The sequence below is a fragment of the Halyomorpha halys genome, unplaced genomic scaffold (genome assembly GCF_000696795.3).
Source record: "Halyomorpha halys isolate HHAL.00 unplaced genomic scaffold, Hhal_1.1 Scaffold446.1, whole genome shotgun sequence".
Lineage (NCBI taxonomy): Eukaryota > Metazoa > Arthropoda > Insecta > Hemiptera > Pentatomidae > Halyomorpha > Halyomorpha halys.
In genome coordinates, this window is record NW_027104672.1 from 273,854 (window position 1) to 301,779 (window position 27,926).

The 27,926-nt window shown below is 32.6% G+C and overlaps 2 protein-coding genes across 2 annotated transcripts; one reads left to right on the forward strand and one right to left on the reverse strand.

Moving 5' to 3' along the window:
• The first annotated feature begins 234 nt into the window (after nucleotides 1–234).
• Nucleotides 235–5,845, forward strand: LOC106682829 (larval cuticle protein A2B). The gene is made up of 2 exons (XM_014423897.2): nucleotides 235–259; nucleotides 5,201–5,845. The coding sequence occupies exons 1-2, from the start codon at nucleotides 248–250 to the stop codon at nucleotides 5,750–5,752; spliced, it is 564 nt and encodes a 187-aa protein (XP_014279383.2). The 5' UTR covers nucleotides 235–247; the 3' UTR covers nucleotides 5,753–5,845.
• A 13,930-nt stretch (nucleotides 5,846–19,775) lies between these two features.
• On the reverse strand, nucleotides 19,776–23,657 carry LOC106682832 (uncharacterized). Its single transcript, XM_014423900.2, has 2 exons — nucleotides 23,553–23,657; nucleotides 19,776–20,474 (listed from the first exon to the last, which is right to left on the reverse strand). The coding sequence occupies exons 1-2, from the start codon at nucleotides 23,595–23,597 to the stop codon at nucleotides 19,845–19,847; spliced, it is 675 nt and encodes a 224-aa protein (XP_014279386.1). The 5' UTR covers nucleotides 23,598–23,657; the 3' UTR covers nucleotides 19,776–19,844.
• Between the last annotated feature and the right edge of the window lie 4,269 nt (nucleotides 23,658–27,926).

Sequence of the window (27,926 nt, forward strand, 5' to 3'; positions counted from 1 at the left end):
AGTGCATAAAGTAAATATTGATTTTTTTTTTTATATTAGGCATACATATTAAAGTATAATTAATCGAAGCAGAAGCCTATATAAGATATAGACCCCATCATGAGACAAGGCCGAAGGTTCGACTCTCGGCGACCGTGAACCACAGCAGACTGCTCCACCCATCTTGGGCAACCCTTCCAGTATAGTATATATAGTCTGTTCTCTTCTGAGTCTGTATCAGTTCCAAAAGCTGGATCAATCCTCCGACATGGCATCTAAGGTAAATTTTAACTCAAATTTTGTTATTGAAAATATTATATTCTAACATAAGTGACTTCTTTCGGTCGAAATTTAAGTTGTTCTTTGTACTCAATAATTCGATCCGTGTATTTATTTACACAGGAAAAACTAAGATGAAAAAGAGCGAAACATGTGTCATTAAACTGAACTAACTGCGGAAATTTTATCCAAGTCACATTTAATAAGCAATTTAACATTAATTATTTTATTTTTAGATATTTACCTATTAGTCCGTCCAAAAATTATGGACATAATCTAGTTAATTCGAATTGGGGCCTTAAAAATTAAATTTTTACTTTCATATTAGTCTGACTTACAGTAGTTACTTATAACCTGAACTATAACCTTCTTTTTTGTAAATAGAATGATTAGGTCTGTTCCAACGATCACTTTTTATTGTCAAAAATAGTCAGGAGTATGCGCACTGTAGATTTTAAAATGGAAAAACCAGTACTGCGCATGCGTCATACTTGTTAGTGGTCGTTGGAACAGACCTACAGTGTTGTGTATTTATAGGAATCATGATTATTTGCATAATTTCTTTCTTTCCTTTTTTTTTTTTTAAATGTTTCTTTTCATGCGAATTAATGTGGTGGCTTATATATAAGGAATTAGACTCATTTGTTGCGATTTTAAAAGCCATTATGAAATTTATTCCATCGAAATATAATGCTATTATTGTATGTGCTTTGTGTTATTTGAAATTAATTTATTTTTTAATGATGATAATATAGTTGACCGTATATATGAGAAGATGGTAGGGGGTGCGGTGGGACAAGAAAGTAAATAATTGTTTAAACAAATAAATTTTATCCAATACGAAAAACAATTTATATATATTTATTAATTTAATATAACTTTTATAAGTCCGACGTTTCGGCCTATTATCCTATTTAGTCAATTCTTCTTATTAAATAAAAAATAAAAACATTTAATCACAGTTAAATTTCACTATGAAAATTCATCACAACAATCTGTGTGTGATGAATTATAGTCATTTCTCATAAGCTTATGAATTTCACGATTTTGCTAGGGTTTGGAAAAAAACCCTAAAGAAAAAACAATATTTAAATAATTCACAAAGCAGTATATTAAAGAAAGAAATAGAGAATAAAATAATGGCAATAATTTTTCTATATTCATTGAAAATTATATTAATAACAAAGGTATAAATGATCATAAAGAAAATAAAAATTGAGATCTCTCTTCCAAAACGTATTTGCACATACGAAAAGCCATCTTTTCATCATAACTTTATATGGGACATTTATTATATAGTAAAAGAAATATGGGTTTCAAACATATTATGTTATATCTCCAGATCTAATTTGTTCAATTAGATCTGGTTTCTGCCCTTTGGTGTAGTTTATAGCACACTAACCCACTGCCAAATTGGGTGTAGATTGGTTGAGTTATGCTGGAGTTATTTTTTTTTTTCGTTTTTTCGCAAATTCGTATTTAAGGGTTTCTACAAAAATATCAACTTTGTTTCACTTTTAAAAAATCTTTTACCACTTTGATAGGTCAGTCGGTCTGAAATTTTTTAAATATAGTACTAATATTGAAGGTTATTAATTAAGTACTACTTATGATACTAAATCATAATATTAAAGTATAAAATAATATATAACAAACAATCAATTGTGTTTATTAAATCCATATGCATCCTTAAATATAGAAATAGCGTAGCATTGCCGGATTGGCTAGTTCAATATAAAAGCACTAATTATAGGTAATTAAAATTCAAAAAAAAAATAAAAAATATACTTATAAATGCAATCATTGCCTGAATTATATTATTTGTATAACAGAATCAAATTAAACGTATATTAAACTCAGTAATGGAGAAGAATAGAATAAATAATAATGGAACCACTAAACTCATAATCGAAACACATACAATAGCAATAACAATAAAGCTGATGTTATAACTTATAGCTATAACAGCACTAGAGGTTACAACACAGTGTTGCCATTTACAGTGTTGCTGAACTTTACATTTATTAGGAATTTGTTTTTTTTATCAATTTAATTTATTTCATTATATTAATTTTATTAAATTAAAAAATAAATGAATAAATCTTGAATACAGAAACTAGCTTAAAACTATTACACAAGTTTATATGATTTTTTGCCATAAATCAAACCACATTTACTAGTTATATATTTTTAAGTTAACAGTAGTAAATTTCAATAAATAATAGGTTTAAGCCCTCAGTAATAATAAAAAGTTGTACGCAGTTAATTTAAAAAATACGTAAATACGTAAGGTATAACCCCCCCTCCTCCACGTACACCTAACGGCGAACCAACCCTTATTTTACAAAATGTACAACCGTTCTTTTTACTATACTATTCGTTACTCAAATTTAATGACTGTAATTTACAGTGTACACATGTAAAATAAAATATTACACGTTGATCACTTAAACATTTTTTTTATATATATAGAGAGATAACATTTTATTATATACCGTTCTTCAATTTCTAGACTGAAATAGCGAAGGTTCTAATAATCGGGAACAAAATGATTCATAGCGATAAGACTGCAGACAGACCTACCCGCTCGAAGCATGGTTCGGGTTGCACAACTGTGCAGGAGGGTGGTGCAACAAGGGCCTGGCTAAATACCATTCCGCCTCTATCAGCCTTGTCCCGGTTCCTGTTTGCGTTTCCAATGTTTCTAGATCAGATCATTAAAGGCGGTGATTACGTTAAGGAAATGTCTGCCAGCTGAAAAAAACTTTGATATAGTTTGAAGATAATCTTTCTTAAGCAGATACCATACTTGCCCTCAATTTTTTTGTCTGTAGGCACAATATATTAGAGATCGACTCATAGTCCAGGTTCTGTGTAGGAAAATTTGAGTTCACCCAAAGTCACTCCACAGTTTGTTTTTCGATTTAACATTCGTGTAAATTTAATTTATATGAATAAGTGAAAGTGGATCCTTGTTATCACATATTTGTTTGGGCCGTATGTAACTCATGGAGTTGATACGTAGGTCTTTGCGACCTGGAAACTGCAGCGGCGCCGATTCGAATCCGACCTGGAGAGTCGTCTTTTATTTCTATGGCGGTCCCACGAAATGAAAACTTGACACCCATCATGATGTTAGAATATGATAGTACTCTGTGGGTAACCCCTGTATATCAGAAATGACCAGAAAGGGGAATAATAAATAAAAATAAAAATAAAAAGTTATCACATATAGGAGAGAAAGTGCAATAAAAAAAATATTGGGAGGGGGGGGCAACTTCATGATTATTATTTGTTCCTTCTCCAATTATAATTACTTAGCTGTATAGTGAGGTCTCTTTTCTAGCTTCCAATGGCATCAACTATATTGTTCACTAAGCTCACATTTTAATTCTTCTTATGAAGTAAAATATCTGGGAGTGCGGTAGCACAGTGGTAAGGCATTACCTAACTGCAATGACCCGAGTTCGAATCCGGATATGACAGATAATTATTTTCTGTTACACTGTAGCCGTGAGTCAATCCTGTGGGTTCTGGAGCCCTCCTGAGGTCCATTCAGTCACATAAAGTGAGTACTCTAAATCGGGAAAAAATCTGGTTGAGCGTGATATTGAAAACACCACCTCCTTGTATAACCGTTGTTCTAAAAACAGTGCTTCCTTACAAATGCTGAACCCATGACCCTAATGGCTCGTTGGGGTTCACAATATTATAAAGTAAAATATAAACTTTAATTTAAATTATTTACTTATTTAAATAAAAATTACTTATTTTTCTAGGTTATTGGCCTTTTTCCAAAAATTATTAAATATTAATTATTAAATTATTAAAATTTAATTTTATTGTTTATGATCTTACTACTCATTTACTGATCAGTTCCGCCCTTGCAGTAGGTAAAGAATCTGACAAAGTAGACATATTTAGTGAACAGGCACTAATTTTCGAATGCCGAAGCCCAATTTTCCCCCTTTAAATTGAAGTTAAACTTCTTTACTGACGTTCTAGAGCTCAAAAAAAAAAGTATAAGGGAATAAATTGATTTTGACGGAGGTGAAGTGGTATTGAAGGGTAACACTGGTTAATTAATTCTAGCAGGAAGGTTTGTAATAGGAGAATAGGAGGTTAGAAGAGTTTTCAATCCCGGTCAGACCGATTGAGTGAGATCTTATAATCTCATAAATTCTTGTTTCAATATAACAAATTTTCTACTAGAATTGAATTCAGAAATGCTGTACAATTCTAATTATTATTATGGAACTAATATTTTTTGACTTAAGCTTTAAGAGGGAACCCATGATCATTTTTAATGACATTTTAATAACTTTTAATAACATAGCATTTTCAGAAGTTTCACTTCCGTCGGCCTGTCTTAAGGCTGTGACAAATTTTATATGTTGTCCGAAGTATTAAATTTATTTTTTCGAACACTTCAATTATTCAGGAGGCGTTAACTGGAATATCTTATTTATACCATGGATATAACTTAATTCAAGCAGACAAATGCCAAAATAATAGCTAAAACAGGTTTCTGTTTATTACGATTCCAAAGAGGCATTCCTCATCTTTACTGTTCTATATCTCATTAACAAGTTAGCTTCAGTCAGAATGGTACGGGTGTTTGTGATCCCATTCCTTCACGACAGCCTGCCATCCCGAATGACCATCTAAAAATTCCTGTAAGTTTCCTAAATTCCTATAAGGAACACATAGATGGTCATTTTTAACTTATCAAGCTAGAGCTTGTTTTTTGTATTGTTTGGCATCGAAGTATTTTGAGAGTTCTTCCACATTTATCAATAGTATTGAAATCTGTGAAATACTCGTATTTTTAATCAATATGCTTTGAATTATTGTTGTATTGTGTGATCAATCACGATCGTATTTCTTTATTTTATTTTTTTGATTGTCGATAACTTTATTAATTTTGTTTTGTACGTTGCAGTTTATCGCACTCGCCGCCCTCGTGGCCGCCGCTAGCGCTGGCTACGCCCCCGCCGTCCTCGCCCCAGGCGCCCCCCTCGCCGCCAGGGCCTACGCCGCCCCCGCCTACGCCGCCCCCGCCTATGCTGCCCCAGCATACGCCCCAGCTCCTTATGCCTACGCCGCTAAGCCATTAGCCGTCGCTGCTCCACTCGCCGCTAAGGCCGCAGTCGTCGACGAATACGACCCCAACCCACAGTACTCCTACGCTTACGATGTCCAGGATGCCCTCACCGGAGACTCCAAGACCCAGCACGAAGACCGTGACGGAGATGTCGTCCACGGAAGCTACTCCTTGACCGAACCCGATGGCACCAGGCGTACCGTCGACTACACCGCCGACCCAGTGAACGGATTCAACGCCGTCGTACACAAGGAACCCCTCGTCGCTAAGGCCGTCGTAGCCGCCAAGGTCGCCGCCCCATTGGCCTATGCTGCCCCAGTCGCTAAGGTCGCTGCTCCCCTTGCCTATGCTGCCCCAGTCGCCAAATACGCTTCCCCATACTACGGTTAAACAAGACCCATCTCTACCTGTTTACTCAAGACCTATATACCATGTATATAAAAATATTTATTTAAATTATCAATAAAACCTCAAGCACTACAATTTGTCTTTTTCTTTTATTTAACCCGAATAATTTAATCAATGAGTTTTTTTCTTTTCTACTTCTTTTTAATCATGGCTTACTTACTGCAGATCAGCGTGAGATGTAGATCTGAATCCATATATCTAGTATCACCTGGCTGCGTCTATTCCAGTCCATCCCTCTCTCGTCCAATCCTTCCTCCACTGCTCCATTCCAAGAGTTTCTTGGCCTCCCTCTTGACCTTCTTCCACCGACGCTCATTTCATATGTTATTTTCGCCTTTCATTCCTTTTGAATTTTTTATTGGCGAAACCACCATAGCCTATTTTAATATATATATTTTTTTCTTTTATATCAGAATAAAATCTACACATTAAAATTATTTTTCAAAATATAGTCCAGTATCGTAAATTACTTTGACTCATCTTTGCCAGAAGTTAAGGTGATATTAGTCTTTTGTTTTCGAGAAGGAAAACTCCTCAAACCCGCGCTTTTTTTCGAAGCGTCAGCTTTTCAAAAAATTGTGCTACTGACTGGAAAAGACCATGTTCTAACATCAAGAGTGCCATCACAAACCAACAAGACCCCAACACCAACCACTGTAAAGATAAGGACTGTAAGAAGTGTAGGGAAAATGCTAAGGTATTTTTGGTCAACCGTATTTTATTTTATTTTTCAAAATTAAAAGATGTAGAAACAATCACTTTCTCTTACATCTGCAAGTTTTCATTTAACTTGCGAATTTCAAGTTTTTCTTTTAAATTCTTGCTAAAAAGTGTCCAAATTGCAGTTATTGCAGTTCATTCCAATTTTTTATCACTTTAATAAAAACTATCTATAGTTACTAGTCAAAATTTATGAGTCTGCCAAGTATAGGTTAGGGGGAATAAAAAATGGTGGCTGTTTCAAAATGTTAAAAAAATTTTTTTTCTTTTAGAGCTCTATATCTTTAAAATTATCAAGAACACTAAAAAACCTAATAAAAGATTATTCGAAGAATAGTAACTTTGCTAAGATATGAGCCCTAAAAGAGCTATTTATGTTCAGTAGCTGCCGATATACAGCATTTTAAAAAGCAACATTTCATAAAAAATGCACTGAAAAATTAGTCGTCAGTGAATTCATTTTGAGAAATCTATATCTCAGGAGCCATTCGACCTACAAATGACCATTAACGCTCAGATTATAGCTCATTTAATGATCTATAAAGTAATTTATAACGTTTATCTTCGTAGATGCAGTATTTTTCAGGATATTGGACTATGAATATGAATTTTTCCATGAAATTTTGTCCAAATTAATTTATTTTAGCAAACTTTTATTTCGTCCTAGGTCCTACACATTGGAAACTTGACCCCCTCCCTACCATGGTTAGAACAGGGAGATAGTACCCTGGAGATCATACCCCTTGTGAGGAATTACCAAACGGGATTTAAAAAAAATTATAGCTTTATTCTTAATTTAAAACAATTTTGATCCTTTTTCCCTCTCAACTTTTATTCTTTAAAATTTCTCCAACGTTTCGGCCCTCAGGCCATTCTCAATATTGATGTTAATTATTGCTAAATATTTATGCTAATTGCCTTAAATTACATTTTAAGTTGTAAATGTAAGTGAAGGAAGGAAAGTGTTTTGTAAAAAAGTTTTAAATCTATGATATAAATCTTTTAGAAAAAGTTACATGTGACCAGGGCAATTAGCCTGCAATTTTAAGATTTAAAAAAGAAACGACATCAATATTGAAGGTGGTATCCTTGAGAATGGCCTGAGGGCCGAAACGTTGGAGAAATTTTAAAGAATAAAAGTTGAGAGGAAAAAAGGATCAAAATTGTTTTAAATTAAGAATAAACTAAACAACTCTCAAACAAGCATATATAAAAAATAATTAATCTAATTATAGCTTTATTAAGTTTATTTTATATTCATCATTTAAAACAAAATGTTCACTCTCCTATGCAAACATATTGGTTCATCATAAGTATGTTGAAGATTCTAACATGGCCGAAATATGTATTTTTCTTATAAATAATATCCCAATACCATCAATTTTGATTCAGTTGCCAACAATGCCCTTTGAAACAACAATGGTCTACATACACAATCCACGAGCACATGCAATCACAATACAATACATGATCTGTATAAAACTTAATGTCATTGTATAATTAAACACAAGCTATGTGGGAAGGTGTGTGCGATCGTGTGGGTACGAGAGTCCTCATCGCACGACCTCATCTTACTCTCATTCTATTATTCAACAGAAATAATAACCTTTTACGAAACGTAACAATGCAGAAGTATTCTAGATAACTGTGGCCACTACTAAATTTTAGAGTATTATTAGCAACTTTTAATTGTCATTGAGATAGATTTCTAGTTTTTCTAACATTTTTTTTCATTACTTACTCAGAACTGGTTAGTTAAGGCAGCCATGTTTTTATAGGTTACCTATTGTTATAAGCCAGTCATGGTTTAGTAAAACTAGATTTAAAAAATGGCTGTACCTAGAACGAAGTGTAAATTAATTTCTATAAATGAATTTTTATTTAAAGATTTTTGAAAAAACACGTTAGTAAAAATAAAAAGTATACCAGAGTATATGCCTAATATGGCAGATTTTCAAAATGGCCTCCGTATATTTTAGGTTTATTGCCAACAACTTCTAAATTAATACAAGCTAGATTCGCTTGTTGTGTTAAAATGTCAACATTTAAATTTAAATAATGAATATGGAGTTGAGTATTGTGGTTCCACTAAATCATCAAATTCCTCCCGAATCCAATCCTTACAGTCCAAAATCCTTTGTAAAATCCTTAATGCTCCTTACTTTGTCACAAATCAAGTTATCTATCATGACCTCAATGTCCTATGTGTTGCCGATTTGGCCAAAACCAGATACCATTCCTTCCATGGAAAACTTACCAACCCCCCAAATCAACTTGTTTCTAACCTTCTCCTTCATTACCTAATAATCCTTCTAGGCGTCTGAAAAGAAGATGGCGTCGGGATCTTCTCCTCTAGAAATGTTATTCTATCAAGAGTAACATATAGGAGTTCTATCAATGAGTAGCTTCTCCACATGTTTGTATCATGTCACTATGTCACCTACAGCAAATTTACTTGTTGTATATATGTTATGCAGTTGTAAATAACAATAAATAAATGATTAAAAAAAAAATGAGTATTCTCGATCCTATCCTCTAAGCAGCTGACATCCCAACCAATCCTAACACTATCCTCACATGTATACCGATGACAAATGTGTGCTAGCAATTAACAATAACCCTTTAATTGCATTCCAAATTAACATAACAACATCAATGCTTCCTACTTTGGCACAAACAAAATGATACATAAAGACCTTAATGTCTAAATGTAACCGATCTAGCCCGAACCTGATACCATTCTTTCCATTATAAACTCCCTAACCATCCAATCCCACTAGTTTCTAGCCTTTCTTCCTCTTCCATTCCTGACAATCCTCCGAGGCGCCTGAAAAGAAGATGGCCACAAGACCTGCTAATGTAAATACGTCATTAGAGCGCTACCAATAAATATTTTCTCTACACGCCTGTATCACTCCTTTATAACCTTTTTTTTTTAATAATTTATTTATTGTTGTTTACAACTGTATACATATATACTCATCAAGTAAATTTGCTGTAAGTGATATTATAACATGATACAAACATGTGGAGAATCCACCCATTGATAGAACTCCAAAAACATTTCTAAAGGAGAAGATCTCGAGGTCATCTTCTTTTCAGACGCCAAAGAGGATTATTAGGTAGTGAAGGAGAAGCCAGGCTAGAAATGAGTTGGTTTGGGTGGTCGGGAAGTTTTCTTTTATAACCTAAAATAAAATTTTCTCGATGTATGTTTATAAATGTATAGTTATAAATTTCAATAAAAATTAATACTAAAATATTCAACAAATCCCATAAAATAAACTTTACCCTTCGTCGTTAATCTATTGACTGCCCTTTAGTCCTTTAATCCTTTGCTCTTACTCCTGTCGAACTGATCCGCTATCTTGGACTAAATCTAGATAAACGACAAATCTTGAAATCCTCATACAAGACTGAAAAACAGGAGATTGCATCTTGAATCTGACTATTACAGTACTTTCTAGAATAACGGTCTAAAATTCCAATCCATTACAAAAGACTGATCTACAAGACTATAAGGCTTATCTGGATACACGGAGTTGAGCTGTGGGGTTCCACTAAACCTTTAAATTCCTCTTGTACTGAATCCTTACAATCCTAAATCCATAAAATCCTCAATGCTCCCTTCTTTGTCATAAATAAAATCCATAAAGACCTCAAGGTTCCATATGAAACCAATATAGCCCGAACCGGATACCAATTCTTCCATGATAACTTTCTTGTCATCCAGTACCACTAATTTCTAGCCTTCAATTCCTGAGTATCCTCCGAGGCACCTGAAAAGAAGATGTAGAAATAGTACAAGAGCCGGGAAGACAAAAAGGCAGTTATCTCACCACAATTTTTGATTACTTTAATGAAAACTAGTTATAATTTCTAGTCAAAATTGATGAGTCTGCCAAGTATAGGTGGGGAGAATAAAAAATGGTGGCTGTTTCAAAACCTTAATTTTTCATTCGGAGCTCTAAATCTTAAAAACTACCAATAACACTAGAAAATCTAAGAGAACATTATTTAAAGAAGAGTGAATTTGCTGAAATATTAGCCCTAAAAGAGCTATTTACGTGCAATAATGTTCAAGATATACCTTTTTAAAAAGCAAAATTTCTTAAAAATCTACTGAAAGATTGGTAGTTAGTTAATTTATTTTGAGAAATCTATATCTCAGGAACTATGTGGCGTACAGATGTCTATTAACACTCAAATTAAAGCTAGTTTAATGGACTATAAAGGAGTTTATGTCCTTTACCTTCGTAGGAATAGTAGTTTTCATGATATTTGCTAAAATAAATTGATTTATAGTTGTTTGGACATTAAGTTTGATTTATGAAAAACTGCATTTCAGAAACCATTGGACGTACAGATGTCTGCCAGCGCTCAAATTAAAGCTAGTTAAATTTACTACAAAATAGTTAATCATGTTTATCTTTGTAGGAGTGGTAGTTTTTATGATATTTGACAAAATAAACTCACAATATGTTAATTTCTAGTTGTTCCTATAAATGTTGAGCGAGATACGGACGAACTAAGAGGACGAATAAAATTGTATTGGGCTGCAAGAGGGAAAATGGCGTAATAGCCCACTTCCTGTGGCGTAGGGAAAAAAAAAAAAAAATGTTGGATTTTAATAAAATATATCTCTATATCCATAAGGCGTACATATGTCTGCAACAATCAAAATAAAGGAAATTTAACTTACTATAAAGTAGTTTATGACACTTACCTTTGTAGGGGTAGTAGATTTTATGATATTCACATATAAAGATAAATTTTGCAAATGATAATTTGTCCAATCAACTATAAATCAATTTATTTTAGCAAATTTCATGTAAACTATTTCTCCTACGAAGATAAACACCATAAATTATTTTATAGCTCCTTAAACTAGCTTTAATTTGAATGCTAATAAACATCTGTACGTGAAATGGTTTTTGAGATATAATTTTTTTAAAATAAAAATCACTAATCACTGATCTTTCAGTACGTCCCATACAACATTTTTATGAAATGTTGCTTTTTAAAAAGCTATATCTCGGAAACTTAGTTTTCATTAAAATAATCGAAAATTAGGGTGAGATAACCGCCTTTTTTCTCCTCTTGGGCTCTTGTACTGTTGTTTCTCTACATGCCTTTAATATACCATTTAATCTAACATCAAATTTACTAGATGTATTTTTACGTAAATACAGTTGTATATGCCAATCAATAAATAATAATAAAAAAAACTTGCTCAATGAGATGACTCAATAAAAACAAACCATTTCTTCGGCAGACATTTATTAACCTTTTGTGAGCTTGATCCAGGTGTCCTTGCGGCCACAGCCTGCTTGATATGGCGAACGGCCATTAAAAGATAATTAAATTGACACATTCACTTTTATTAATGGTTCCAGTCAATGAGAGCCAGACTCTAACCTTGACCCGCTCAGTCTGTCTGCCTTTAATTCATTAAAACCAGATTCAAAAGAAAATATTTCCAGTATGACATCATCTATTGCATAAATTCAAATCGCTGAACAGATATTTCTACATCTAAGTAAGCATCAAAACAACTGTCAAATATAATATATGAGTAGTAGAACAGTATAGTTTTCTTGCTAGTTCTATTGGAATAAGAAAAAACAAAAATTTCTACAAAAAAGAAAATTGCGTGGATCCTAACTACGTCACAAAAGTTGTATTTTTGTTTGAATGCGTCCAATAGTCCAATTTTGATTACTTTTATTTATTAATGCATTTATTAACCATAAAATTTATTAAATAAATCAAAACTTGTATCCTTTATTGTCTCAACACTTTTTTATTTCAACAGTCCAACGTTTCGGCCATTCTAGCCATCCTCAAGAATGCTTTTGCAGGCTATTCTGCCCAGATCATTCATTAATTATAAGTTAAAAACCTATTTTTTTTTTTATATTCAAAATCACAAATATCTAATTCTTCTTATATTAAAATTATCCACACAAAATCACTACCATATATGCATACATATATACCATATACACCATACCAATATGGTAGGATTTTGTATGGATAATTTTAATATAAGAAGAATTAGATATTTGTGATTTTAAATATATATTAAAAAAATAGGTTTTTAACTTATAATTAATGAATGGCCTGGGCAGAATAGCCTGCAAAAGTAATTCTATATTTAATGTGAGGAAGAATTTATAATTGAAGATGTCATTGAGGATGGATAGAATGGCCGAAACGTTGGACTGTTAAAATAAAAAATTAAAAAGTGTTGAGACAATAAAGGATACAAGTTTTGATTTATTTAATAAATAATTACCTTGTCTCAAGAAATTGAAATAATATAATTAACATAAAATTTATATTTGTTGAGGAATTTTCTTTTTTTTAAAACTGATGAAATAATCTAATGATTAGTGTAGTGGTACTCTTATTACTGATGTAGTGGGAAATGTTTAAAGCTGTTTTTTTTTGTTTTGTTTTTTATTAGTGGCTCATATGACAACAAAAGTTTTATTTTTATTTTGTGATTGAGGTATTTCATTGATTTAACATTAGGCAGCAGTTAAATTGCTACAACTCTAATAGTTTTAGGTATTATCAGTAGCAGACTGTGGTACTGTCTTTGAAATACGTCCAATACTTAATAATTAAAAACTCTTGTAAAGTGTACCACTTTTCAAGAAAAAAAGAAAGCAGCTGGTTGTACAAGATTGCCACTTGCCACAAATCCACACTTGTACCAAGACTTGGTAAACAATGTAAGAAAAAAACCTGGGTATCTACACGTTTGTTTTGTTCTTTTGACTTTTATCTGCTATTATATCCGATTTACTCGATTCTCATTATAAAAAGGAACGAAATAAAGACAGGCAAAGTGAAAGGAAGTGTAAATAACGGCAAAGTAGGTTGTAGGTGTCCTAAAATTCATATAAATAGTTCTACATAACCTATAAATTCAACCTTCGTTCTTGAATTTTTATTAAATGTTTGTTAATTTAATTACTCAAGCATATAATAGGGGTATTCATGATGTTGTGTTAAATGTAAAATGTTTTACCATGTTAAATGTTATAAGAATAAGATTGTAAGTAGCCCTATTTAAAATAATGTTAAATGTTAAATGCATAAGAGCTCCTAGCGGATTTTCTGAGCAACTCGTTTTATTTCCTTCCTAAAATATATTATTGTTTACTTCTTAAGTTTTTATTAAAGTAATTTATTACAACATAGCTAGAATGAGTGAAAAGTGGAAGTTATGTGAAAGTTTAGCTACCGAGTGCCTTTTAGATCTTCTAACTTTTGAGAAAGTGAATTAAGATGAGCCAATTGACAACTGTCATAACATTATTATTATTGTCATCCATTGCTTTATTAGTTTAAAAAAACATCCAAAACAATACTAACACAATCAAAACGCAAAATACGAGCGTAATATGCACAATACTACATTGCTTGTTGCTACAACAAACAAAATGGTGACGAGCTCAGCTGGTGCCATTCTCCATTTAACAGACCTAGTAACAAACTCTCAACAGGTTATTTTTTATCTCGTTTTAACATGGTGAAAGAAAGAAATAATTCTACATTTAACATGAGTTATCCCATTGAACGCGCTTTAACATGTAAAACTAAAAATCATGAATTCCCCTATAGTTTTCATAACTCTATCCTGCTGTCCTACAGTATCCTTTCTCCAATAACGCCTCTTGAACAGATTCGATACTTTGGACTCCATCTTGACAAGAGACTTACTTGGAATCCACATACAAGACTGAAACGACAAGAAACTGCTCGTAGATTCCGATTGCTACAACACTTACTTGACAAACGCTTTAAACTTCCCATTCACTACAAAAAATTAGTATACACTACGTAAAATCCTTGATGCTCCTTATTACGTTACAAATAAACTCATCCACAAAGACCTTAAATTCCATTCGTTGCAGATTTGGCCCAAAACAGATATGCGTCTTTTCATTCCAAACTCCTTAACCATCCTAACCCATTAATTCTTAATCTTTCATCCTTAACAATCCCTGATAAACCTCCGAGACGTCTAAAAAGAAGATGGCCACGGGACCTTCTAATTTAAATTAATGCTTGAAGTACTACCAATGGATGGTTCCTTCCCAAGATTTTCAAGTGTAAATGAAACATACAACATATTTACTTATTGTATTGATTACTTGTACGGATGTAAATCACATTAAATAAATAAATAAAATAAAAAAAAGTCTTCATAAAGTTATGTTTGTACGGTGTTAAATTTTAAAAAATATGATGTCATGCACGCTTCATACAATTTTCACTTCCAGCCCAACTAAATTTTTTTTTGTAGATTGGTAAGCAAGATAGCGCTGGATGATAAAATAGTCATCTGATAAGAGTTTGTACCAGTGTTTAATAGAATTGTCCTAAGAGTGGTATTCATTATATTTAATTTAACATGTTAAAGGGTTTTAAATGGAAAACATTATGTTAAATGGTGAAATATTTCTTTCTTTGAGCATGTTAAAACGATATAACATTTAACCAGGTTAAGAGTCTGTTAATAGGTCTGCTAAATACAGCAGTTGTCAACAGAGCAACTATACTCAACATTATTTTGTCTGTTGCCGTTTTGCTAGGTTAGTTGGTCGTAGTTCGTGTTTGATTTTCGTTTTTAACGCGTGTTATTTCTGTTGTTTTGGACGATTTCAAACTCTAATAAAGTAATCCCGTGTGACCTGTTCTTTTTGATAACATTCCTTTGCCAAGATCCGACATAGTGCGATATCTTGGATTCATCTTAGACAATCGTTAGACCTATCTGGGCCTACGGACATGAACTTTGAGGAACAGCTAAACCTTCGAACATCAAAGGTATCCAATCCTTTCAATCCAAAATTTTTAGATCCATAGTCAATGCAACATATAACGTTTCAGAAAATAACACTATACCACGACTTTCATATTCCTTTTATCCTTGACCTCATATCATCCAAATTCTCATAATCCCTTATAAATCTTTTTAATCATCCTAATCCTTTGGTTTAATTCTTATCCAGTTCCACTCATCTCTACAATCCACCTTGAAGGTTGAAACGGCAGTGGCCAAGAGACCAATAGTAAAATAAACTCGACAATTGGGATTCCGGCAATGGACACATGCTCCACCCATTTAGAGTGTTTGCAGATTTAGCACACTTACTCAGCCTCCACTGGCTTTATTACCTGTGACGTAGTGAGAGGGCTGTGCTGAGATCTTGAAGAACCCTACTCTATCCTTCATGTGTTAGGAATAGAGTGGGCTTGGGGGTCCTAAGTTCAAGAGTTATAATAATGTTCATAATAGTGTGAACTATTAGTGCTTTTGTTTTATTGTTTTATTAAGTTAAAATTTTTATTATTTTATTTTATTCATGTACATAGTTTGATTATTTTCATTTTATTTATCTTTCTGTATATAGAGATTTTATTATTTTTATATATTTGTTTTTAGTTTTGGCATGAACGTGATCATACGATTATTGACCAAGGTTGTGGCATATTGAAATATTATCAATAAATAAATTAAAATAAATATATTAAAAAAATAAATTAATGGATAAAAATTATAAAAACTTAATGGAATAAAAATAAATTATGAGAGGAAACAAGGAATAAGTAAGATAGAGGGAATTTTATTATTTCCTTAAGTTCACAAGATGACAAAACAGTTGCCAAGAAAATCCGCTAGGAGCTCTGCAATCAACATACAACATGGACTTTAAATTGTTCACAATCTTATACTTATAACATTTAGCATGCTATTTATTTATAAATTTGACACATCATGAAACCCCTAGTATAATTGTTTATAGTATTTTTTATAACAATGAGTTAAGTCTTAACTATAATTCGATTAAATTTACAAAACATGATAAACTTAATCCATGTCGTATTAATATCATTGACGACACTAAAACCGTCTTAGCCCAGGGCCAGGGCTCAGCTGACGGCTAAAAGAATTTATCGAAGGTCGTTTCTTCTATTCAGTAAAATCCTATTTATGTTTTTTTTAACAATCGAATTAATATCTATCTTTCGAATTAATCCTTTGTGAACGAGGTGAAAGAATGATAAAGCTCAAGATCATTATCTCCACTATAACCTAACCCCAGGTGAGGCATTAACTACTTTAGAAGAGAAATTTCTCCCTCACAGTCTAAATTGGTCTTTCGAAAGAGGGCTGACGTTATAATTCACTCTTTTTAGAACGCTTTCAACTCAAAAGTAGGTCTAATATTATCTTATGGTCCTTCATTTAATAAAATATATATTACAACTGCATGATGTCACTCACCTTTTTTAGTCAAAGAGCTCAAAAGAAGTCAGTTATTCAACTCCAATTTTTTATTACTTTTATAAGCCAAGTATAGTTAAGAGGAATAAAAATGGCGGCTGTTTCAAAATGTTAAAAAACTATCTGCAACGCTAGGAAATATATCAATATCCCTTTAAAAAAGAATTAAAAATTCCGACAAATCCCATCAAATCACCTTTACCCTTCGTCGTAAACCTACTGACTGCTCTACAGTTTCATTTCATGATGTTACTCTAACCCTTGTCGAACAGATCCGCTACCTTGGACTACATTTGGACAAACGATTAACCTGGAATCCTCACACAAGACTGAAAAGACAGGAAACTGCACGTCGATTTCGACTATTACAGAACATACTAGACAAACGGTCTAAACTTCCAACACATTACAAAAGACTGATCTACATGACTGTAATAAGCCCAATCTGGACATATGGAGTTGAGCTTTGGGGCTCCACTAAACCTTCGAATTCTTTTCGTATTCAATCCTTACAATCCAAAATCCTTCGTAAAATCCTCAATGCTCCTTACTTAGTCACAAATAAAATCATACATAAAGACCTTGTGATGTTCCCTATGTAACCGATCTAGCCCGAACCAGATATCACTCCTTCCATTATAAACTCTCTAACCAGTCAAACCTACTAGTTTCTAATCTTTCATCCTCTTCCATTCTTGAATATCCTCCGAGGCGCCTGAAAAGAAGATGGCCACGAGACCAGCTAATGTAAAATGTCATTAGAGTGCTACCAATGGGTATAGTTTCTCTACACGCCTGTAAAACTCCAATTTAACTTAGATCAGATTTACTAAATGTATTATAATGTACAGTTGTAAATAGAAATAAATAAATATTAAAAAAAAAAAATTAAAATTAAAATCTGTACCATTACAACCCAGGGCCAGGGATTCAGTACTTAGTAAGGATGTTCTGTTACTAGACCAATGGTTGTGCAAGGAGGTGATTTGGTCAGAATCACTCTCGACCGCCAGATTTTTACCCAATTTATGAGGCTGGGTGTCTCTCAGCAGGGCTGGGTTGACTCACGGGTACAGTGTAACAGAAAACAAGTTTCTGCCCAGCCGGATTCGAATCCAGGAGTTAGTAGTATCGTGCCTTCCACCGCGCTATCCCAATATTCCTTATATCCCTCTTTTATTACTTTTTTTTTATATAACCCTGCCTAGTCATTTCTGGCATGCAGCGGGGGAATCTATATGTTACCACCCTAACACCATGGTGAGAGGTCAAGTTTTCATTTTTTTTTATATATAACATTTACACAATCGACCTGAGGATCCCTGAGCTCACTCTATCCCCCACGTGTGAGGGGTAGAGCAGAGCTCAAAAGATCCCAGCGCATCCCTCTCGCCGCATCACTGGTGAGTCTTAGTATTAAATATTTATATATTTCATTACTTTGTAAATAAACTAAGGAGGTAAGAAAGAAAAAAAAAAATTTTTCCCCCGATCCTTCTAAAACAGAAATAAAAAGTGAATTAGTAAGTGCATTACTGTGAAAAAAGTAATTCGTGTTGTGTCTTACCCTTTTACTAACTTTGGTATTTTAAGGTTACCTGTTATGTTTAATGTTATATATGAGCTATCCATTCTAAAAAAGGAGCTATTTTAAGTCCGGAGGTAAGGGCCTCGTGTTGTATCGCATATAAGATAAAAATAAAAGCATTAATTAATAAAGACGATAGATAATGGTGAAATAATAAGAAAAACAGCCAGAAGTCGAAAAGGAGTGTGAGGGAGGGGGTGGGGGTGCATCAGAAGATGAAGTTAATAATATAAAAATCGACTCCCAGACTGGATTCGAACCGCAGTCCCTGGAAACTTCCTCCCTTTTTTAACAATAAGAGATTGTAATTACTTTAATGAAAACTATGTATAATTAATAGTCAAAATTGATGAGTCTGCCAAGTATAGGTAGGGGGAATAAGAAATGGCGGCTGTTTCAAAACCTTAAAAAAAATTAATTTTTTATTAACAAAAAGTTACTGCAATTGCACCTTCCATTTACTGTAATTTGAAACTAGGAAATGCCATTAAAATTTTGATTAGTTATTTCAACTACTTGATGGAGCACTATTATTGTAATAATGGTTCGAAATTACAATTACTAGTTGAACTAAAGTAATCGCAATTAAATTTTACTGTAATTTGTAATTGCAATTACTTTTTTGCCCAAACTGATTGTAAGCGATATAAAAAGTAGACAAATAATCGCTACTCATTCCTACTGCCCCGCCTATTGCAAAGACAGGCGTACTTAAGTACTTAAACACATAATTTCATTATTTATAATCTTTATACTTTTTTGAGGCTAGTTATAATTTTTTAAATAAATAAACTATATATAATATTAGTCTCAAAACAATTTATAATTCTTTTTAAGTCCGACGTTTCGGCCAATTCGACCATTCTCAAGCACGATCTTAATACAATGTTAGAACAACCTCGTTTAAAAAACAACTTTATAGAGGCTATTCTGCCCAAGTCATTAATATCAGTTCACAAATTACCCTAATTTGTCAATTGTTCACATTAAATTAAATTTGTTTGTGTCAACCTTCTCTATTATATATAAGAAGATGGTCTGGGTTGCGGGCGAAAGAGAAACAAAAATAGTTTACAACTATTTGTTTTCCGACGTTTCGTCCCACTTTGCAGGGCTGTTCAAAGGTAAAGGTTGAACCTTCTCTATTATAGTTTATCACAACAATATTTGTTGTATAATTTCATTTATGTACAACTTTTTTTGTGTTTGTGATACATTTGAGCTACGACCTTAGAACGATTATGTTCTTTGAAATTTGATGGGCAATTTTTTACGATCGTAACACTTCCTCAACTTTTTATTTTACATATAAGTAAGTGCAACTTAAAAATATCATGTTTAGTTGTCTATTCTGAATGAATAAGAAAAATATAATCGAAGATTAACGAATATTCAATTTAATAATACCTGAGACAATTGGTTTAATTGACTAAAATGTATAATAATGTTTGTACATTGTGCTAGTTATAACATCCTTTCTCGTTAGGTTTCCCCTTAGCGCCAAATATTTCGAAGACTACTTTGTAATATTTGAACCTGTTCTTGCTGTTTTCCAGATATTCTCCATTGCACTCTACCACGCCATTGATGGCCCTCGTAGATTCACCGAACCTACCTTTCTTGACTCCTGGTACGACGGCGACCCTCGTCTTCCAGTACCAACCTGCTGTCAAGAACGCAGCATCCTCGTCCTTCGCCACAAGGTCCGGGTTCTGCAGCAATCTGTCATCCCCATAGATACCCTTCGAAGCGTTTAGGTAGTTCTCCGCCCATGTGAGCTGGATGTAGCCTCTTCCGAAGTACCTCTTTCCGGGCACGTCGATGTCACTTTTGTAAGGATCGTCGGATTTGTCCTTATAGGCGAGTTCCTCTTTGAATTGCAGACCACCAGATTCGTGGATGAGCTGCGCTAAGAACATGGCAGCTTCCCTCTTAGTCGTTATCCCGGCATATTCAAGGGTGTGGACGAATCCCTCGTACTGAGCCTCACTCGGCAATGGGAATCCGTTTGTTGTTATAGCGCTTCTGAATTGGTCCCATGTGATCTTTAGAGGTTTCTTGGCGCAGTGCACAGCTTGCAACAGAACGACCTGAGGATTAAAGTGTTACTTTAAGTTGAGTCTTGTCCCAACACGAGTATTTACTATCAGAAATAATGACGCACGCAGGACATGCAATGAAAATGTTTTCAATATATTAAATTTCGAGCGAAATCATGTGCTGAGATTTTCGTATTTATTTATTTTCGTTTTCTAATTTCCAATCGACAAAAAAATCATAAATAAAAAATTCCCTTGCAAAATTCAGCTTCAAGATATGTAAAATTGAAAAATCGGATTTAAATAAATCCTTCTATATACTGGACTTCATCTGCGGATTTTATAAAAAGCTACGCACCAAATTCACACAAATAAAAAGAGAGGAATACAGTTGAGCAATAAAGATTGAGAGTAATGATACCATACTATTCGTCCAATTATGATTTCGTAATAAACACCATAAATAAAAATAGAGAGAATAGAGGATTACATAAAAAAAAAAACCGTGCCCGCGACATATTTCCGTGACAACGTATACTCTATGCTAAAAAATCAATCCAATGTTATATATTTGAAATAATAAACCAGTTCACATATTGAATTCAGATATTTATTTTTGCTTGGTTATACATTAATTAATTTTTATACATATGATATAATATCCATATGTTAAACGAAGTCAATTTCCGTTACGGGACACTTTTTCTAACATGGCATCCCGCAAAATGATTTATAAGACGTTGTCACGTAAAAAGGTTCATGAAGTTCCACTTCCAGTTACCTACAACCTGGGAAACCCAACCACAGCCCGAAGACTGAAGCCCAGGCTGCTGCAGGACATTCTTTTTTAAATTCTTTTTTTCATTTTATAAATTATCTATATCTTTTTATCTATATTCATCAGTTCTGTTAATGTCACTATAAAATTTTATTTCATCTTAATTTCTTTTTTTTCTCTCTTTCTTCATCTTTTTCTTAAAATCACTTTGTTCCTTTCTTTTTTTTTTTTCATTGAAGTCAATTATTTATTTAGTTAAATGCATAAATGACATTGTTGTTTTTGTTATTAACTTTACTTTTAAAGACTTACGAACTCCCTAGGTACAAACAACCATTAAATCATTATATAAACGGTTTCACGACGCACTTCCAGCACACACTAACCCTCTAATTCAAGGACTATCAACACTAGACTTACCAGATACGAGACGACGTTTACGAAGGAGCTGGAATAGGGACCTCTTAAATTGATTTTTAAATTTCAATTTTAATGGAGAGGCATCATTGGATGACCTTAACCTTCATCCCTTCATGACATTTTTATTTTTATTTTTTTTCTTCTCTCTCTACATCTCATTTGCTGGTTGTAAAAATACTTTTACAGTTGTGAATAAAGTAAAAAAAAAAATTTTATCTTTTATTAAAAATGATTGTTTTAATCTATTTATTTTATCTTAATTTTTTTTTTATACCATTATATAGTTAGGTGTATCTTTTGTATGAGATTATACCCCTCCACCCAAAAAAACAATTGTTAAAAAAAATGAACTGAAATTTCATTGTTTTCGTAATTGTAAAGTCAATTACGAAAACAATGAAATTTTTATATATTATTAAGAATTATAATTTTGATCTATTTATTTTATCTTAATTTTTTGTTTTATTTATAACATAGTATATAGTTTTTAGTATATTATATGAGATTATATTTCTCCACAATCAATTGTTAAAAAGAAAACAAAAAAATGTACTTCTTACACTAACCATGTAAGGCCCATCATGTCGATCTGGTATTATATAAATAAATAAATAAAAATGATTTTGTAATAATAATTATCAATGCACCTCTACACTTTTGCTTAACAATAGCATATTCGAAGATACACTAGGGTGTAAATGGGTTATTGTGATTGGCTGGTTCAAGTTGGGCTGAATTTGTAGCCAACCTACTGAGTCCTCCCACCTCATTTGTTTTTAGTTATTGTAGTTTTAAAACTGCCCACAGATGAATATTTTACTATTATATGCACAAGTGTAGAGGTGCATAGATAATTATTATTACAAAATCATTTTTATTTATTTAATACTAGATAGGCATGATGGCCTTACATGGTTAATGAAAGAGGTACATTTTTTTGTTTTCTTTTTGAGGTACATTTTTTTGACTTCGACAGTCTCCCTGCTTCCTTCAATCCAGTATTCCAGTCTATCACTTCATCCCCCCTTCCTGCGAGGTGGCAGGGCAGGAAAGGTTCCAAAAACCCTATTAACATCACTTCATAACTCCATCTTGTGATGCACCGCAACCCCCTCCCTCACACTTCTTTTCTACTTCTGACTGTTTTTCTTATTATTTCACCATTATCTATCGTCATTATTAATTAATGTTTTTTATTTTTATCTTATATGCGATACAACACGAGGAGGCCCCTCACCTCCCAACTTAAAATAGCTCCTTTTTAGAATGGATAGCTCATATATAACATTAAACATAACAGGTAACCTTAAAATATCAAAGGTAGTAAAAGGTAAGACACAACACGAATTACTTTTCTTTTTCACAGTAATGCTCTTACTAATTCAATTTTTATTTCTGTTTTAGAGGGTTCGGAAAAAAACAAAACAAAAAAAACAGATAAATATTAACTGTTTTTTAATTAATTAAACAATTTCTCCAACCTTCGGATTCAATAATTACCTCTAGTTTAAAATTATATATTTTAAAATTCCTACAGATTCGGTTTAAAAATATTATTTTAGATCTTGTTGATTATTTTTTATTTAGCATAGCAAGAATATATATTTTATATCTCTAGGTAATTAAATTAATAAGTTTCTGATAAAAGTTCTAGAACGAAAGTTGAATTTATAGGTTATGTAGTAAGTACTATTTATACGAATTTTTATTATTTACAACCTAATTTGTCGATATTTACATTTATTTCGATACATAGAATATATCGAATGCAATAGACAAAAAAATTCAAAAGAACAAAACAAGCATGTGGACAACGATGTTTGTGGCTTCGTTTGTTTATCAAGTCTTGGATTTATGGCAAGTGACAAACGTAGAGAACCAGCAAAAGAAATATAAAAATATATAAATAAAATATTATCTTTTTTACTTACTAGTAGAAGGCACCACCTGAACCCTATAGGCAAAGACACTCTCATTGCTGCGATCTCAGCTTTCAACTTCTTGATGCTAGCATAATGATAGTTTTATTAGATCATAAGAGATTTCCAATTTAATAATTCAAACAATACTTTACCTCAATCAATGTCCAGATAGATGAGGTGAATGACACACTCCTCAGCTTTTATATCCTCTTTGTCTAACCAATATGTCAATATTTATACCGAAATATTAGATATGGAGTGGGGGGAATATTTGGAAACTATTGTACCATATTGTCTTTACTGTTGTGTTGATATAACATTAATATTTAATTACATAGAACGCAGCATTTTAAATAAGAAAATATTTCATTCTTACCTGAAGTTAGATGATACACTTCTGCAACATTTTTTTTTTTTTTAGAAAATTAAAAACTGATAATGATATATATTTTAGAGAATAAATAAAAATCATAATGTATCAGGAACGTAATATATCAAGAATGTAATATATCTAAACATTTGGGTTGTAGTATTTCTGTTATGATGAATTGAACTTCAAGTGATTTTTAAGATTTCTGCACATGCTCAGCCATTGCTGATAATATTCACCGTCCCAGACCAAGCAAGCTTTTTCTTTACAGGGCTGTCACTCAGACTCAAATTACTCATCTACAAAGTATACTACTCCTACACGGCGCACCACTACTACATTATCTCTACCCTACAAGTATTAAAAAAAAAGTATTAAAAAAAAATACTATAAATATATACTTTAGACACAAATAAATGCCTTTCCTATTCCACATAAGGTGTTGGGCTGGATCCGCTGAAGACGAAGGTGAGAATATTATCCTAGGAGCTGCTGCCAAGAGGTACAAGAACGAGGAGGGACCGCTCCACTGGGGTAAACAGGACCCAGCAGGCGAAAGGAAGGCCATGGAGCAGGCCGCCGCAGCGGCACAACTCATCACTAACAAACTACGAGACATAAACATTCATATCAATCCAAAAAAAACAGACGCCATCACCTTCTCATACAAAAAACTCCCAACAGAGCACCTAAACTCAACGAACAGACAATACAAACCAAGAAACATCTCACTTACCTAGGCATTAAACTAGAAACACATCTATCATTCACTGCACACATACAGAACAGAATACAAATCGTCAAGACAACATCACACCAACTTAAACACCTCATCTACTCACCAGGGCTGTCACTCAGACTCAAATTACTCATCTACAAAGTAATGCTACGACCATCACTCCTACACGGCGCACCACTACTACACTACCCATCTACCCAACTGCCCTGAAATCACTACAACAATACCAAAACAGCACACTACAGAAGATATGTCGAGGAACATCTCTGAAAAGACGTAACATGACGCACATTCATAACGAACTACAGTTAGAAACTGTACAACAGCACATCAAACGGAGACACATTAAATTCTTCGACAGTCTCCCTGCTTCCTTCAATCCAGTATTCCAGTCTATCACCCCATCCCCCCTTCCTGCGAGGTGGCAGGGCAGGAAAGGTTCCAAAAACCCTATTAACATCACCTCATAGCTCCATCTTCTGATGCACCCCAACCCCCTCCCTCACACTTCTTAGATTTCAGACTGTTTCTCTTATCATTTCACCATTATCTATTGTCTTTATTATTTTTATTTTTATTTATATTTATCTTTATTTTTATTTTTTATGTTATATGCGATACAACACGAGGAGGCCCCTCACCTCCGGACTCAAAATAGCTCCTTAAATGGATAGCTCATATGTAAAATTAAATATAACAGGTAACCTTAAAATACCAAAGGTAGTAAAAGGTAAGACACAACACGAATTACTTTTCTTTCTTACACAGTAATGCACTACTAATTCACATTTTATTTCTTTTTTTTAGAGGGTTCGGAAAAAAAAAAAAAAAAAAAAAAAGGCGAAAGGAATATTCAAAGATTATAATACGAAGCAATCTTTTTTATCCTCGTTCTAGAATACAACCAGGAAGTCTCAGTTCTTTGCAACTTCTGTTTCCTCTGTCACTAGTCCATTACTAGAGAGGATATAGCGTACTACTTTTCCCTATGAGGTTGTATAGCTGTTAATTTCCACACAGAGTTGTTGGTATTTTCTTGTTTTCGCTTCAACCACTTTGTGTAAATTATCGTTATTGGGAACTCCTATTTCAATGAATGCAGCCCCTTTTTCTCTTTTATATATAGCGAGAATATCTGGTGGTCTTAGGTTATAGATTGATCCCAATAAGAAGTTTTTTTTTGTTACAGACAACGGAATGCAGTTGTTATAAGGTTTTGATTGAATTACCTGCTCTCACCTTGCTAACATTGTGCATCCTGTTGCTGTGAGGTGGACGGACTCAATTACTACTTTACAAAGTCGGCATATATCAATAATATTTTGGTCGAGTATGTACTTGTGCTACGAGTTAGTTGCCGCTAATTTATACTGTATGGCAAGAACTCAATACAGATTGAGAGGACGAATAATAATAATTATTATTCTTTATTTCTAAAATTTTACAAATACCTTTTGGTGATATTGTGAATTTTTATTGTATTAGAAAAACCTCCTATACAGTTTGAAGGGAAAAACCTTTCCAACGAAGACACTCGCGTAGTTATAATGTGGCAGATCTTTGCACCAGAGACCTCGAAGTCGACCTTGTCAACATCACCCTATGATATAATAAAACAATAGAGAATCATATTAATTTATAAATAACCTTGCATAGCTTTTGTCTTTCTTTCACTTTTCCATTATATTTTATACCCTCTCATTACACAATTTTTTTTTTCAATTATATTCCTGACATGAGTGTAGGAAAGGTTAAAATATAATAATATAATAAAAGAAAGGTAATTAGTCACAAGCTAATTTATAAAATAATATGATTTCCTATTATTTTATAAAATGATGGTATGAAATTGATAACCAGGATAGAATAGCCGGCAAAAAGTTTTTAAATTGTTGGTTGTGAGGTGTAGATTTATATTTAAGGTATCTTATTTTATAATGAGGTGTAGATAGATGACGGTAGATTAATGATTGGAGAAGTTTGTCGGGAGTTGCGGTCAGCAAAAAACAAGATAAATAAACAAAACCATATTTATTTATTTTATGCCGACGTTTCGACCTGAGTTTCAGTTCTTCATCAGGGCTATAGAACAAAAGAGATAACAACAACATTTAGAGAAACATAAAATTGAAAAGGATTTGAATACAAACAAATTTGGAAATATACAAAATATTGAATTGAATCATAAATGATAAAAAATTGATAACTGATAATTGAATAGTAAAAAAAATAAATTGATTGATAATCGTGGAAATTAGATGGTAGTAGATTGAAAACAGTGAAAGATGAAATATAATATCATGTAGGTAAGAAGATATGTATAATATAAGATATGCAAGTAGTGTCTAAAAAACTTAAAAAAATAAATAAATAAATTGAATCTACAAATTGAACAATATGACAGACAATAAAAAATAGTGAGTGGCTTATATCTGAATTACAGTGTGAGTATTAACTTATAAACCTATACTTAAAAATATAAATATATACATATACAATAGCAAAAAGGTAGAATATGGAGAATGATAATCGAATAATGTAAGAAATATGAGAACGAGAAAGGAGACTCACGTAATGGCGTAGAAGGTAGGCCTAAAACTGTTGTTACCTCTTTTGTTCTATAGTCCTGATGAAGACCTGAAACTCAGGTCGAAACGTCGGCATAAATAAATATTTTTTGTTTATTTATGTTGTTCTTTGCTGACCGCACCCCCTGACAAACTTCTCCAATAATTATGTTAATTTATTATTAATAATTGGAGAAGATGGTCGGGGGGTGCGGTCAGCAAAGAAAAACATAAATAAACAAAAAATATTTATTTATGCCGACCTTTCGACTTGATTTTCAGGTCTTCATCAGGGCTATAAAAACAAAAAGACAACAACCATCATTTAGAGAAAAAAAATTATTATATAAATAAAATAGATAAAACTATATATATAAATAAAATAATAATAATAAAAATAAATAAACTGACTATATAAACGTCTTTTGCCTACCTACACTCTAGCGGCTTTTCCTGCAATTTATAACAATGTTCTTTCCTGATTTCTTTAACTATTTCTGTATAGATTCTTTCCACTTTATCATTTACTTGTTGCTCACATTTATATGTATATAAATAATAATGCAGTCAATTTACTACTGTCTTGTCCATAGTCAGTAATCAACTAATTTATATTTACATTCCATTATTGTGTATATTTCTAATTTTTAGTCAATTATTTATTTTATTTTATATATTTGTATTTATTTATTTTTATTATTATTATT